Source organism: Mizuhopecten yessoensis, unplaced genomic scaffold (genome assembly GCF_002113885.1).
Source record: "Mizuhopecten yessoensis strain PY_sf001 unplaced genomic scaffold, ASM211388v2 scaffold9847, whole genome shotgun sequence".
NCBI lineage: Eukaryota > Metazoa > Mollusca > Bivalvia > Pectinida > Pectinidae > Mizuhopecten > Mizuhopecten yessoensis.
The window spans coordinates 3,083,365-3,096,254 of NW_018408252.1; the positions used below are offsets into that span (position 1 = coordinate 3,083,365).

General features: G+C 35.9%; 1 protein-coding gene across 1 annotated transcript; it reads right to left on the bottom strand.

Annotated features, from left to right (window-relative positions):
• Positions 1–222: 222 nt before the first annotated feature.
• On the bottom strand, positions 223–12,322 carry LOC110458874 (sodium- and chloride-dependent GABA transporter 2-like). The gene is made up of 9 exons (XM_021510830.1): positions 12,288–12,322; positions 11,889–12,020; positions 9,435–9,732; positions 8,549–8,681; positions 5,492–5,623; positions 4,225–4,324; positions 2,207–2,307; positions 1,225–1,392; positions 223–337 (listed from the first exon to the last, which is right to left on the bottom strand). Exons 2-9 carry the CDS (start codon positions 11,983–11,985, stop codon positions 239–241), a joined length of 1,128 nt encoding a protein of 375 aa, XP_021366505.1. The 5' UTR covers positions 11,986–12,020; positions 12,288–12,322; the 3' UTR covers positions 223–238.
• Between the last annotated feature and the right edge of the window lie 568 nt (positions 12,323–12,890).

Here is a 12,890-nt window from a genome sequence, read left to right on the forward strand (position 1 = left end):
GGGGCAAGGTGTTCCGAATGCACAGGTGTGCGAGAAACCAGCCACCGAGGTGTTCCGAGGATGCAAATCTCCTGGTGGCGACATTTCGGGACCTATGGAGGACTTGTACGAAGGGGGAAAACAGACATACAAAGACAATTATCCAGAGCGATATCCAGATTAGCATAAACACACATATATACATATACATATCTTAGGTAGGCCAGTAAAAGGAAAGTCCTGTTGGGGTCTCATGGGTTTATTCTAATAATAAAATTTCGCCATTTTGTCCTGAATATTGGTTTGATCGCAAATTATTTGACCAATCAGGCAAGGGTTGAATGGATTTCTGTAGTCTCTGTAACAATAAAGAATTAGATGCTTCAGCATAAGCGGTACACATATAACAATAGCAGATATAAAATAAATAAAGAACAATCAAGAATATCTTTTAGGTATCTTTAAAGAAGCGTTCAGTAAGAGTTAATAATAGATGTAAAACAAGTGTTTAACAATAAATACGTACAGCTTTCATTTCACATTCCGGAACCATTCGAGTAAGATGTGTACTTTTTAAGTGTGCCGATTATGAAATGTTACATTGAAACCATGCTATATCCTAAACAAGGGGACAGTTTTCATAAGGTACTAGCTAATTATAATAAAATCATTTTCCTACTTTAAAGGTATTTTGAAATCGAAATGTACAGTGGATACATCCAAAGTTAATCATTAGTGTGTTAAGAACAGGTTAGTTCTATTGTCTTTCTTTATTAGTCAATGCATCTGTTTTTCCTTAGAAATGCAGATGAAAAGAAAATTTTCACATTTGACAATGTGAACAAATACAATTGTAACCTGTATGTACTTCGTTAGTAGATGCATTAATGATGTAGTAGATTGCTGGAAATTATGTGCATTTCAGATTGGTTTGTTTTATTGAGTTGAGAGTCTTGTTAGCAGTTTTGATCATTTAAGGACGTGTCTCCCTGTGCATTATGTGCCTGTGTGTTTGCTGTAGTCGGTATCTTGGAATTTGATCATAAAACCAGTTAGAAGTTCTGTTAACCGATTGTTGAAGTCTAAACGTAAATTGCCTACAATGAAAATATTCGGTTAATCAAATTAATATGTGTTCTAAGAAAATCTGAGTTGACTTACCAAAACCAATCGTTTCAACAAGTGAAATTGTTATATACAAAATTAAATAAATGAATATGATTCCATGTAAAACAATTGAGTTACCTGTTTTATGTTGCCGTCGTGTTTAAGAAGAGTCAATATGATGTTTCCAACCAAAGGGAGCAATGGCACAAGGGCGATAATCCATCCTACACCAACGGACCAGGCGGGATAGGACTTGCCTCCATAAGTTACGGGACGATGATTGACTAGGCTCATTATCCACATAACCTTAACAAACATACAATGCAACTGTTATGGACATGTCATCTGAGTATTCCTCTCGAGGAATGTTTTAGAATGTCATACATAGTAATGAGCTTCAGTTTATGCAATGCATTATGGGGTTCCATATCGCACTGCTGGATGTGTATTAAGAAATCCTTCATAAGCGTTTTTGAATAACGTACTTTACTTTAATTTTGTTTTTGATAGTTGGGCTAGGACACTTCCGTTTACCGGCAAGGTATATCGGTTAGAGCGATATTTTAACGGCCTTAAGGTCAGAGTTCGAATCCCGGTCTAGCAAGGCTTATTTTACCCACTCTGAACAATATTGTTCATTATATTTTGTTGATAACATCTTTTTATTTTTTAATAAATTTCTGCAAGTGATATTTTTTAAGTTACAGTTTTTAGATTTGGTACAGGGATCCTTAAAATGATTCCTACTACAAATCAGATTTACAAATATTTATATATATTCCATTTCAATTCAATTTAAATCAAAACTACCATGCATTAGGCACATATATCGCCTTTTACATAATCCAGATAAATGTGTATTATCGTAATTTTCTTTTCTTTTTAATTTACATGCACTTACCATTGATGCAGTATAGCGAGAAAAATATTCATTATGACTATGAAATGTTTCAACGTTGCAATAAATATTTACAATTTCTTCAGGCGGATGCTTTCTAGACATCTTATCCAAGAAGTGTTATGAAGTATTTGATTTGAATTATATTCCATTAGGTTTCAACCGTTCCAGATGCTGCAAAACTTCAAGGAAACAGACATTGGTTTAATATTTAATACTTACTAGTATACAGCTTGGTGTCACAAATCTCCAGAACACCTGCCACAACTTTGGTATACGATATCCAATCATCACAGCTATATCGTCACTTAGCCTCTGGGACCCTAAACGTTAAAATATTAAGTTATTCGTGAAACTATGACCTTGTTCACAACATTTATACTTCAGTTATATATTGTATGGGAGCACCTTAATGCGGTCTGTGTAATTATATTAATATATGATACATTTAGGCAAAACCAACATCATCGTGTCGTTCTCGCAACTTGCAAACCGAACATAAAATTGAGCTGAAAGGTTTGTAAGATGTATAAGAGAGAAACAATAGCTAATTAATCATACTATGAATGTGAGAGTCCTTATCATTCACACATGGGAGGCCGTCCTTAAATGACCATAGCTGTTGATAGGACGCTAAGCAATGCTAAACCAAACCAAACCAAACCTTCTAATTTTCTTCCTCTATCATTGCTCTAAGGCACACCAACCTCTTTTGGGATCCATATTTAGTACTATGACAGTAGGAATATTCGTGGCAATAAAATGAAGACTTCATATAGTTCTACTTTATTTGTTAAATATCGTCATTTCGGGGTTTTTAATCCAAATACTGTATACCGAATTTTGTTTTGCTGCAGGTTAACTATCACCTGTTTTGATCTACGTAATAAGGGCTTAAAGCATTACAGCGAACATTAGTTAATACTGTTACATATATATATTTGTTACACCTCACGTGAATTTCAAGCTATTTGATTGGTTGGGAGAAAATTAAACAAAAATCTCACCCTCCGAAAATACATTGGTTTTAAGGGGCGCGGGTGATATTGCCATGAGACAGTGAAAAATATCGCATGCGCGAAAAATATGCGTTCAACGCTTCGTTTCCCAACCGTGATGGTCACAAGAACGTTTGACGTCAACAGCCAATTTTATATAGCGCCAGTGCGATAGCGATTGTAAACAGCAGACTATCAACAAACAAGATGTCATTATCGAGGATTGCTGCCGTTTTTGAGCTACAAAGACTTTTGGTGCAACAAAATAGATATGACATTCATTAGCAGGGGACAAAGAATTTTGTCAAACCTCAAAAACCCATTGTCACCCTCGGATTCGCCTCGGGGGACAATGGTTTTCTCGGGTTGACAATATTCACTGTCACCTGCTAATGAATGTCATATTTATATAATATCACATAATGTATTGTCTTATCCAGTGAATATACCCAGGTCATATTTATTTTTGCGTATTAACCCGTGTGATATGACCTATCAGGTCTGCGATTGGTTGTAAGTTTCAATTGTTTCAATTGTGATGTCACGCCTAGGTCAAGTACATGACGTCACAGACTTGAGCACTGGAGTCAAAATGGCCGCTATTTACGTTTCAAGGTTGCATGAAAATTGTGGTTTTACACGAATAAATGCCTCAAATCTTGCTTATGTGTTAAATGAATCTTGCACTCGTTTTCATTTCATATGAAATTAATTAAACGCGTCACGAATTTTTCATTTTATCTCGCCAGAGGCTCGCTAATTTGAAAACTTCTTAAGACTCGATTCATAAATCTCATAAGAAATGGAAACTCAAGTAAGATCCTTTATATCGATAGTTTGTTAAAGTTATAGGAAATAATGAGCATTGGCATAATATGGATTTCAACGGTTAAGGGCTACAATTTGACTGGGCGAAACTTTCTTGATATACCATATTAAAATTAAAGCCACAAGTTGCAAAACAAATACTGACTAATCCATTAAGACTAATCTTCGTTTTGGCAATGAAATGTGTGTAAACAAATACTTAATTATGCGGCTAACAAAATGCACGTACACAAAGGTAGGTTGGGCTAATAAAAAAGAAAGATGTTGAGCTATAAGTTCAACAGCGGAAAGGTGACACCGGGAAATTGATAAAGCTCAGAAAGCGACGCATAAACTACTGCAATTTAAATAATACAAGGATATAAGAGTATGTTAACAGATTATAACACATTTCAATCTAGTTACATGCATTACCATATATCCATGCCAGGACAGATGATTCAAGGAAAACTATCAGTAGCAAAGCAACACTGGCAATGTACCAATCCACCAACTGTAGCACGTACATCCCGCCCTAAAAATAAGTAGATAGCACAAATATCACCTTTTTACAACAGTTTGATAGTGTTTCCTTATATTTCATGTTGTTGAAAGTTTTATTTATACATTTATTTATTGTTAAATTCTTAACGTTTTAACAAGTTTTCAAGTTAAATTATCTGACAAGACGTAATTGAAAAACAACATACACCACTGGTTTTGAACACGTTGAAGAGAACATTTTAGCTAACAAATAAGCAAGGGTAATTTCATGGAGACGTGTGAGAAAATTGTGGGTATACACTGTTTCCGAGCGTCGTCATGCACCACTGACTTTACTTTAAAAAAAATCACTGTTGTGGAACTGATACGTTTTTGTAGGCAAATAGGTTTTGGGCATAAATCGTTCACAGGTAAGTACTGGTATTGTGTTTGTTAAGTGCCCACAACACATTTTTCTACACTTAAGTATCAGTTCCACAACAGTGGGTTTGTCGAGTGAAATCACTGGTTCGTGAGAACACTCGGAAACAGTGTAAAAGTACACAACCCACCGGGGGGTTCTATCCTTTGTATTTAAATGTTGAGCGTTCGTCCAGATAAGGAAGGCAATGTCCAGGCCGGAACATACCATAGTCCTTAATAAATGATAGTTGTTATTCCCTGCTTAACGTTCTGTATTTAGGGGAATGGCAACAATTGGTTCACCCGATGTCAGTAAAATGTGACTGGGCGGAATGCTGTGCTGGGTGCCTTCGACATGGTATTTCAGTGAGATAGCACTATAAAGTCGGCATCAGATCAGCGCTATCACAAGGAGGCAAGCACACCAACATAAACGGTTTCCGGCATACACACATATACTACACACATAGAGGCATGTCCTTAAATGATATTAGCTGTTTATAGGACGTTGAACAAAATTAAACCAATCCAAACCAAACCTTCGTATTTTCTAATGACAAAAAAGGCAAATTTAAAGGCAGGTGGAATGATCTAAACGCAATATCTAAAACATGTAAAGTTTAGTGCAGCTACCCCGATCTCTCTAATTTACCATATCTCTATATCATCTGCAAAATAATTGCTATATCGTAATGTCTAAACATCGAAGAATCTACAGCAGAAAAGTTGTGAGATATTATCGCATTTAAACGAAAACACAGATTAACATTGGCTTTGTACATATTTCAAAATTCACCTGACAACAAAATGGTATTCCAAGCACAAACGTCACCAGACAAATAGCGGCAGACGTCCATGCAACTTTCGACCGAAAAAGGTGCGGATTAATGTCACCCAGTGACCCCGTCAATACTTGTATCATGACAATCTATCAAAACAAAATTATATTAATGGGTTATTCTTACCGAGTGCCTTAATGCATGGTAGATTAATATAATATCATGAACATTTTCAAATGCTCATAGAATAAAATAGATTTGTTGGATATAGATATGTAGAGCTTCTACTGCCAGCCTGCATGGGATTTCATCCACGGACATTTTTTCATATGGTGCAGTATATTTATTTACTAATAGAAATAATATTTAGTAATATATTAACTTTGTTTTGCTTCGTGCATCTACACACTGATAGAGCCTTGACTTCACCATATTTGGCATTCGTCATTTTGCCTCCAGTCACATCCTGAAAAGGGGGGGGGGTAGTTGCCAGTATTGGCCGTTTTTCACCGGGAGCTCCGGCTTTCCTCCATCACCAACACCTAGCACGTCTTTAAATGATGATGGCTGTTAACAGGACGTGAAACACAAACAAACCAAACCAATCTATATATCATAACTATAGCGAACTGTTATGTGACTTCATAGTTTATAACGTCATAAGTTCTCTTCAAAAAAAACAGTCTGATAATTTCCTTCATGAGATGAAAGCGCTAATGGCATGCTGTTGAGATTTTTTCTTTTCATATTATTTCTTCGTCCTTAAGGATCAATTTACTGCTGTTACAATATGTTTGTGTGTTTGGGGCTGATGAAGGTTGTCTAAGGAGACACTACCAATAGGAAAAGAAGGCAAGACAGATTATAAGTGTTGCAATGGGGCAACAGCTATATGATACAAAAACAACTATGAAAATGCATATATAATTTAAAATCATACCCGAGTGTCCAGTCCGACCACGAGGAGAGTGAGAAAGAAGAGTGTCGACCATACTTGAGGCCAAGGGAGAGTAGAAAGTGCCTCCGGGAAAACCATAAACGCTATTCCAGGACCTGAAATACATAAATCGACAAAGTTATTATTACTACATTCTCAACAGCCCGGAAACAAAGACTTACATATAAGGGGTAATCAATGTTTGATGAAAAGATGTTAAAGACAATGACATAAACAAACGGAAAATAACAAAAACATCAACTTGAATATCAAAGGTGTTATGTTAATGAATGCATTTGAAACAAACAACTTTCAAGTAATCTGGTAACATAGAGGTGTCTGCTGTGTTGAAGAGATTTCGGACTATTATATTGTTATTGACATTTACTTATGCTAGCTGAAGGTCATGCCAACGCACTCTAGTAATAAATGGTTTACTAGTTTACTCAACAGATCGTGTTTATAAAGAAAATAAAGTCTGCATTTTTATTATTCAACTATATATGAAGTACCATGTTTCCCCGGAAAAAAAAGAAGAAAAAATTGTTTAAACTTTAATCATTCGATTAATTCACTGTTATAATTTGTATGTCGTTGACGCAATAGTCATGGCTGTATATTGTAAGATAAAATTCTTTCAAAAATAACTTTAATGGTCTATAAACATTTCATCCTAATTAGCTGAATTGTTCATAAACTTAATATGAATACACACCATCGGCTACCACCTTGTGTATATCAAGATTAAAAGTTGTCGCCATGTATCCAAGGGTAACAAAAATAACACAGCCAGAGAAGAGGCTCGTGAACGCATCAACAACAGGAACAACCATGGCGTCTCTGCAGACCAAGTGAAAATGAAAAAGCAGATCACTTAGACATCATCCAATAATACAAACGGAGACAGACTCGATCAAATATAAGTATATTGGTCACAACTGAACAGCAATCCTAGGAAGATGATTTTTATTATTGACATAATATATCCTAAAGGGTATAGTTACTTTGATATGATAAATATATAATAATATAAATGTACATCAATTTAAATATCAATGAAAACAAAAATTTAATGAATGCAAACAATCTACATACTCATTGAATGGTTAACTTGGAAACAATCAGCGAAAAAAATGCGGAATAGAAATGACAGAGGTCCCCTGCAATGGAGCAGCAGATGCATTTGGTTTTCGGTGTCTCAAAGCAAAAATCATTCACAAGGTTGTGGAGTCAAAATGTAAATAGTAGAACAGAGTTCTTTATTTTGTTGATATAAGTTTCCTAATAATACACAGTTTTCACTGCAGGATGAAATGAATATAGGAATGGACCTTACCTGTAGATATTATGGTGAAATTTGTTATGACTTGCCAATATTATATGATCAGCAGTGCCAAACCCCAGCGAAAAGATAACTTGGCTTGCAGCATCGAACCAAACCTGCAGAGTCAGACAACAGGCTATTTAACGTAGATCAGGATATTCGTCAGAAGTCTTAAGTTCATACGTACAGTGACATTGTATATACGAAAGCATGGATTCAAATATAATAAAATAAAAAAACCATTCAATTTATCATGGTATTCGTCAATACCACCATGCTCGAACATTATTGTTTATAGTGGCAAGTAATGTTACTATATACATGTACCTACCAAATTACATTCAGTTGGCATTCATAGTCAATTTCAATATTTAGCTCCAGTGTCGATTCGAGTTGATTAATAAATTGACTATAAATCCCTAATGAAAGTATTCAAATACTTTTACGTTGATTGTTTCTTACTAAAATAATTAAAAGTAATATGATGAAGTTATGCTGATTTTACCGAAGGCCTGAGTAACTCCTCCCATCTTGGAACGAAATAGAACTTCAGGCCCAGCCATGCTCCCTCTAGAGTAAGACCACGCACCAGAAGGATCGTCAGAAATATATATGGGACAGTAGCGGCCACATACATTATCTGAAACATACTCACAGAATAAACTTTGCTTTACATGGGTTTGAGTTGTTTTGAATATATCCGCCATTATTACAGATTACTTCATTTTCGAGAGAGCTCTTACTATAGAAATTTATTGCTAAGATTTATGTTTCAAATGGAATATGTTTGAACCAAATACAGCTTATACTTACTTTTCCCGACAATTTGATGCCCTTGAAGACACAGAGGAAAAGGAGTATGCATACAGAAAGGTTACACAGAAGTAACTGCCAGCGTACGTGTCCCATTGTCTCTACACCATCAGTTAACTGGAGAACATTGTACCTAGAGACAGATAACATCATCACCATTATATTTATTATTAATAATCACTAGTTCGATGGTTGTATAATATTTAACGTCCTATCAACAGCTGAAGTCATTTTAGGACGTGCCTCAACAGGGTACGTTGGTGTATTTGCCTCCATGCGGGAACGCCGATTTGATGCCAACCTTATACTGCTTTAATCATTAAACATGCTGTGTTTAAAATGTTAAGGATCGTGACATGATTTTCTGCGATCCAATTTCAATGTCAACAGCTATATAAAACGTGTTCACCGTGTCCTTGATGCCGATAGTCGACAGTTCTGCCTGGATATGACAGAAAACACGTTATGGCATGGGCAATATTGAGGTACAGAAAACATATACTTTTCAAAATACTTCTTGAATTTCTTAAATTTTGACAATTGTTTGACTGTCCTTTTGTGTCTTTAAGTTCCTAAAGTTTTGTTTTGGTAGAAAGTTTGAGTTTTAATTAAGTTAATGTGTGTAAACGCTGTGGTAAAGTAGTGGTTTTTTTCTTTTCTACTCATTATCTTGGCATGCCACGTCCACACCTGCCTTTTTCAAAATTTTAGATTAATTAAACCTTTCAGGATTATGGATCTTTGAATAAATAAAAAAAGAAAATTACTCAGTGTTATTAATTGCCATCTTTACAAGCTTTTCTTTACAAGTTTAAAGATAAACTATTTTATCGGTGCGAACGAATTATTTTTCTAAGAAATATGTAGTTTTGTGGTATATACTAACGTCCAAAATTCTTCTGTGGCGGTTTTACCGTTCTCTGATAATGTTGTCCCATTCGTCCCAAATTTTGGTTCCTTCAAACCTGACATATTGTAAACTGCTGTACTGCTTGTGTTTCTCACTACTGCTGTCGGTTCATTCGTTCGGGTGTAACAATTTCCCGTGTTCCAAGTATTATCACAATTACTCCAAGGCAGCTTTACAGAGAAACAGTTAGCAAGGTAGTACAATGTCCAGGCAATGATGACGTTATAATAAACTGCGATCACAGAGTTGGTCAGAATCATTGCGTAACCTATACCTATTAAATTAAAAAATCGAAATTAGGACAGTATTAAAATTTAAAAGGAGAACAATGACAAAGAGGCAATGTCGTGGATGATGATCAAAATCGATGCATGATGTCGGTTGGTTGGTTGGTTGTACAGGGTGTACCGGCATTTCAACAGCTAAGTTCATTTAAGGACGTGCCTCCATGTGTGCTTTTATGCGTGTTTGTTTCCTGGAGACAGAGTGTCGACTTATAATCAGATGTGTGTATATTTCAGTGGCAACAAAGACGAAACCGGTATTTCTTAAGGTCAACAAACTGATAAGCATAACATATGTGATTACTGAATACCGGGACAAAACCCGTTGCTTTTTTAGCCGAGTGTTAAACATCAAAGCCATGGATGGCACAATAATAGATAAATATTTGTAAGAAGTAGAGAGAATATATAAGGATCCTAAATGTTGTAAATGGCGAAGCAGATTTATTTTCGTCACGTTTGTGTCCCCAAGGAAATGACAAAAAAGAAGATCCCCTACTCTGCAGGGGCTTCCCTCATTAGTTACCTCCTACAGCCTGCAGTTAGTTTCAGCAGGTGCATTCTTTTCTAATCCACGACCTGCTTGGACGATTGATTACTGCTTATAATAAATGAACCCGCCCCTCTGCACCCAGAGGGAACACACCCTCTGCTTATACAAAAGTAAGTCCCCTTTGCCCAAGGATTATTCAGGCCAAATTTTGATAAAATCCCTCCAATAGTACAGAAGAAGGATTTTACAGATTTAAACCTCAAATTCCCCTATTGGTTCCCGCCCCTCTGCCCAAGGATTGTCCGGGCCAAATTTGGATAACATCTCTCCAATGGTACAGAAGAAGATTTGTACACGTTTAAACCTCAAATTCCCCTATTGGGTTCCGCCTCTTTGCAGAGGAACTACACCTTCCGCTTATTCGAAATTAAGTCACTATTGCCCAAGATTGGTCCAGGCCTAATTTAGTCAAAATCCATGGTCCTTTGGACCAGGTGAGCTAAAAATTACATTCGAAAACCTGAAAAAACATGTTAAACAAACAAAAGTCAACATGATCCCATTTGCTCTTGGTACATGTAATTATTTTTCGTGAATAAAAAACATTTAAAATTTCTAAATAGATTATATCCTTTCCGAATCTGTCCTGTTAAATTACTTCGCCGTTGTGATGACAGTAATATGTCATATGTCAAAACAATGTACAACACTAATAAATATTTGTGACGTTGTGTAATAGTACTGGAGTATTTATGTACTGTGTGAGTGTATTGTGATGGAATTTTTTTTGTTTTGTTTTGTTTAACGTCCTATTAACAGCTTAGGTAATTTGAGGACGTGCCTACATGTGTGTTGTGCATGCGTGCTTGCCTCCTTGTGATAGCGCAGATCTGATGTCGACTTTATAGTGTTATCTCACTAAAATGCCATGCCGAAGGCACCAAGCACAGCATTCCGCCCGTTCATATTATACTGACAACGGGTGGAGCAGTTTTTCCCATTCCCCTTAATGCTGAACGTTAAGCAGGGAATACCAACTGCCATTTTAAAGGACTTTGGTATGTCCCGGCCTGGCGACAGAACCCCTTGCTTTCCTCACTTGGGCGAACGCTCAACATTCAAGCCAAAATTGACGTGTTGCCAATCAACGCGCTATTTAATAAAAGGTAGTAAGAAGTAGAAAGAAAGATAAAGAGTATTGCAATGGGCGCTGCAGATCTTTGGTCGCTCTTGTGTCCCCAAATAGAGGACACCTAAGCGAAGTCTCCTACGATACATGCAGTGAAAAACAGCAGGTGTATTCTTTTCCCAATCTCCTACCTGCAGGGGTGTATTGTAATGGAACAGATTATTTAAATTGCAAAATGTTACACAAGCCGAATAATCTTATATTCGTCATTATTTCTGTTTACACCATATAATCATTAATATTCTTTCATAATACACAACCACAGTTGATTATTTCTTAAATAGTAAAGCATGTCTCGTGTCAATTCATCCAAATGTTCGAGTAAACATTCTATAACGAAAAAAAAGTCCTTGAGATATTCTTAAAAGCAAACATCATAACATCAAGTATTATATAACTTACTTCTCATAGAAGACTCAACATTCTCTCAAATTATCTACGAGTAATTCGATATGTGACGTTACCTTTGAAGAGAGGACAACACACCCATGCCCTAGCTGGTCCGCTGCTGGAGTACTGCGGATATGAGAACTGAAGAAGGAGCTGAGGAACCCCAACCATTCCCAGGAAGATGAAGTATGGTACCAGAAAAGCTCCTGACAGTAGAGCACAAATATCGTTATCCATTTGCATCGTAATGAAGACAAATAATGACATCTGTAAAATCGTATTTGTTTGTTTGGAAAAATATGTACTTGATTAAATTACTACTTTTTCGCAGCTAGTGCTAGCAATTTTCTTTTTCCATTTTAATAACAATGTTTTGATACATAACTAACGTCAAAATAGGTTTAAGACTAACGTCTCAATTAGTTTTAGACTGAAAGTATTTGGATAAAGAAAGCTCGAATAAAAACACATACCACCACCATTTTTGTAGCATATGTATGGAAACCGCCATATGTTTCCGAGCCCCACACTTACACCAATACAGGAGAATAGGAATTCCAGACCATTTTGCCAGGTTTCTCTTTCACTCATTGTTGTCGTTATCAACTGGATTTTACACTTCTAGATCTGTTATAACGAGAACCAACGACACATTACTCATTGTACGAAAAAAGTTGATATCATATTGCGTCCGCACCAGTCTGCGAATTGTTTGCCAACAGAACAAACATGTTGCATATTATAAAGTGTATCGTTTTCTTGTTTTAATGTATATCCATGAAAAGTATACAAATGTGTTCGGTTTTAACAATGGTGTGTTATTACAAGACATGCATTGAACGACAAGAGTAACATTACTTCGATAAACTATATGCTAAATTTTCATTTTGATGCAAAAAGTATCAGAGGTATCCGATATAACGACACAGAGCTATCATCTTTTTGTAAACATCTAGTTTGATATATAAATATATATAGCTTTCACCTGTCAAATTGCATGATATTGCCACGTTTTATAGCCATAAATAAATATTTAAAGATTCTGCAGGCAATAAATCAGGATAATATATGCAAGA

Bases quoted from the DNA above. Each gene is read 5' to 3' on its own strand.
- LOC110458874 (XM_021510830.1), bottom strand. From the start codon at position 11,985: ATGGTTGGGGTTCCTCAGCTCCTTCTTCAGTTCTCATATCCGCAGTAC. The intron at 1,393-2,206 runs GTAAGTATTAAA...ATGTTTGTTAAG, and splicing joins TGACACCAAGCTGTATACTA to GTTATGTGGATAATGAGCCT. The intron at 338-1,224 runs GTAACTCAATTG...TTATTGTTACAG, and splicing joins ACGACGGCAACATAAAACAG to AGACTACAGAAATCCATTCA.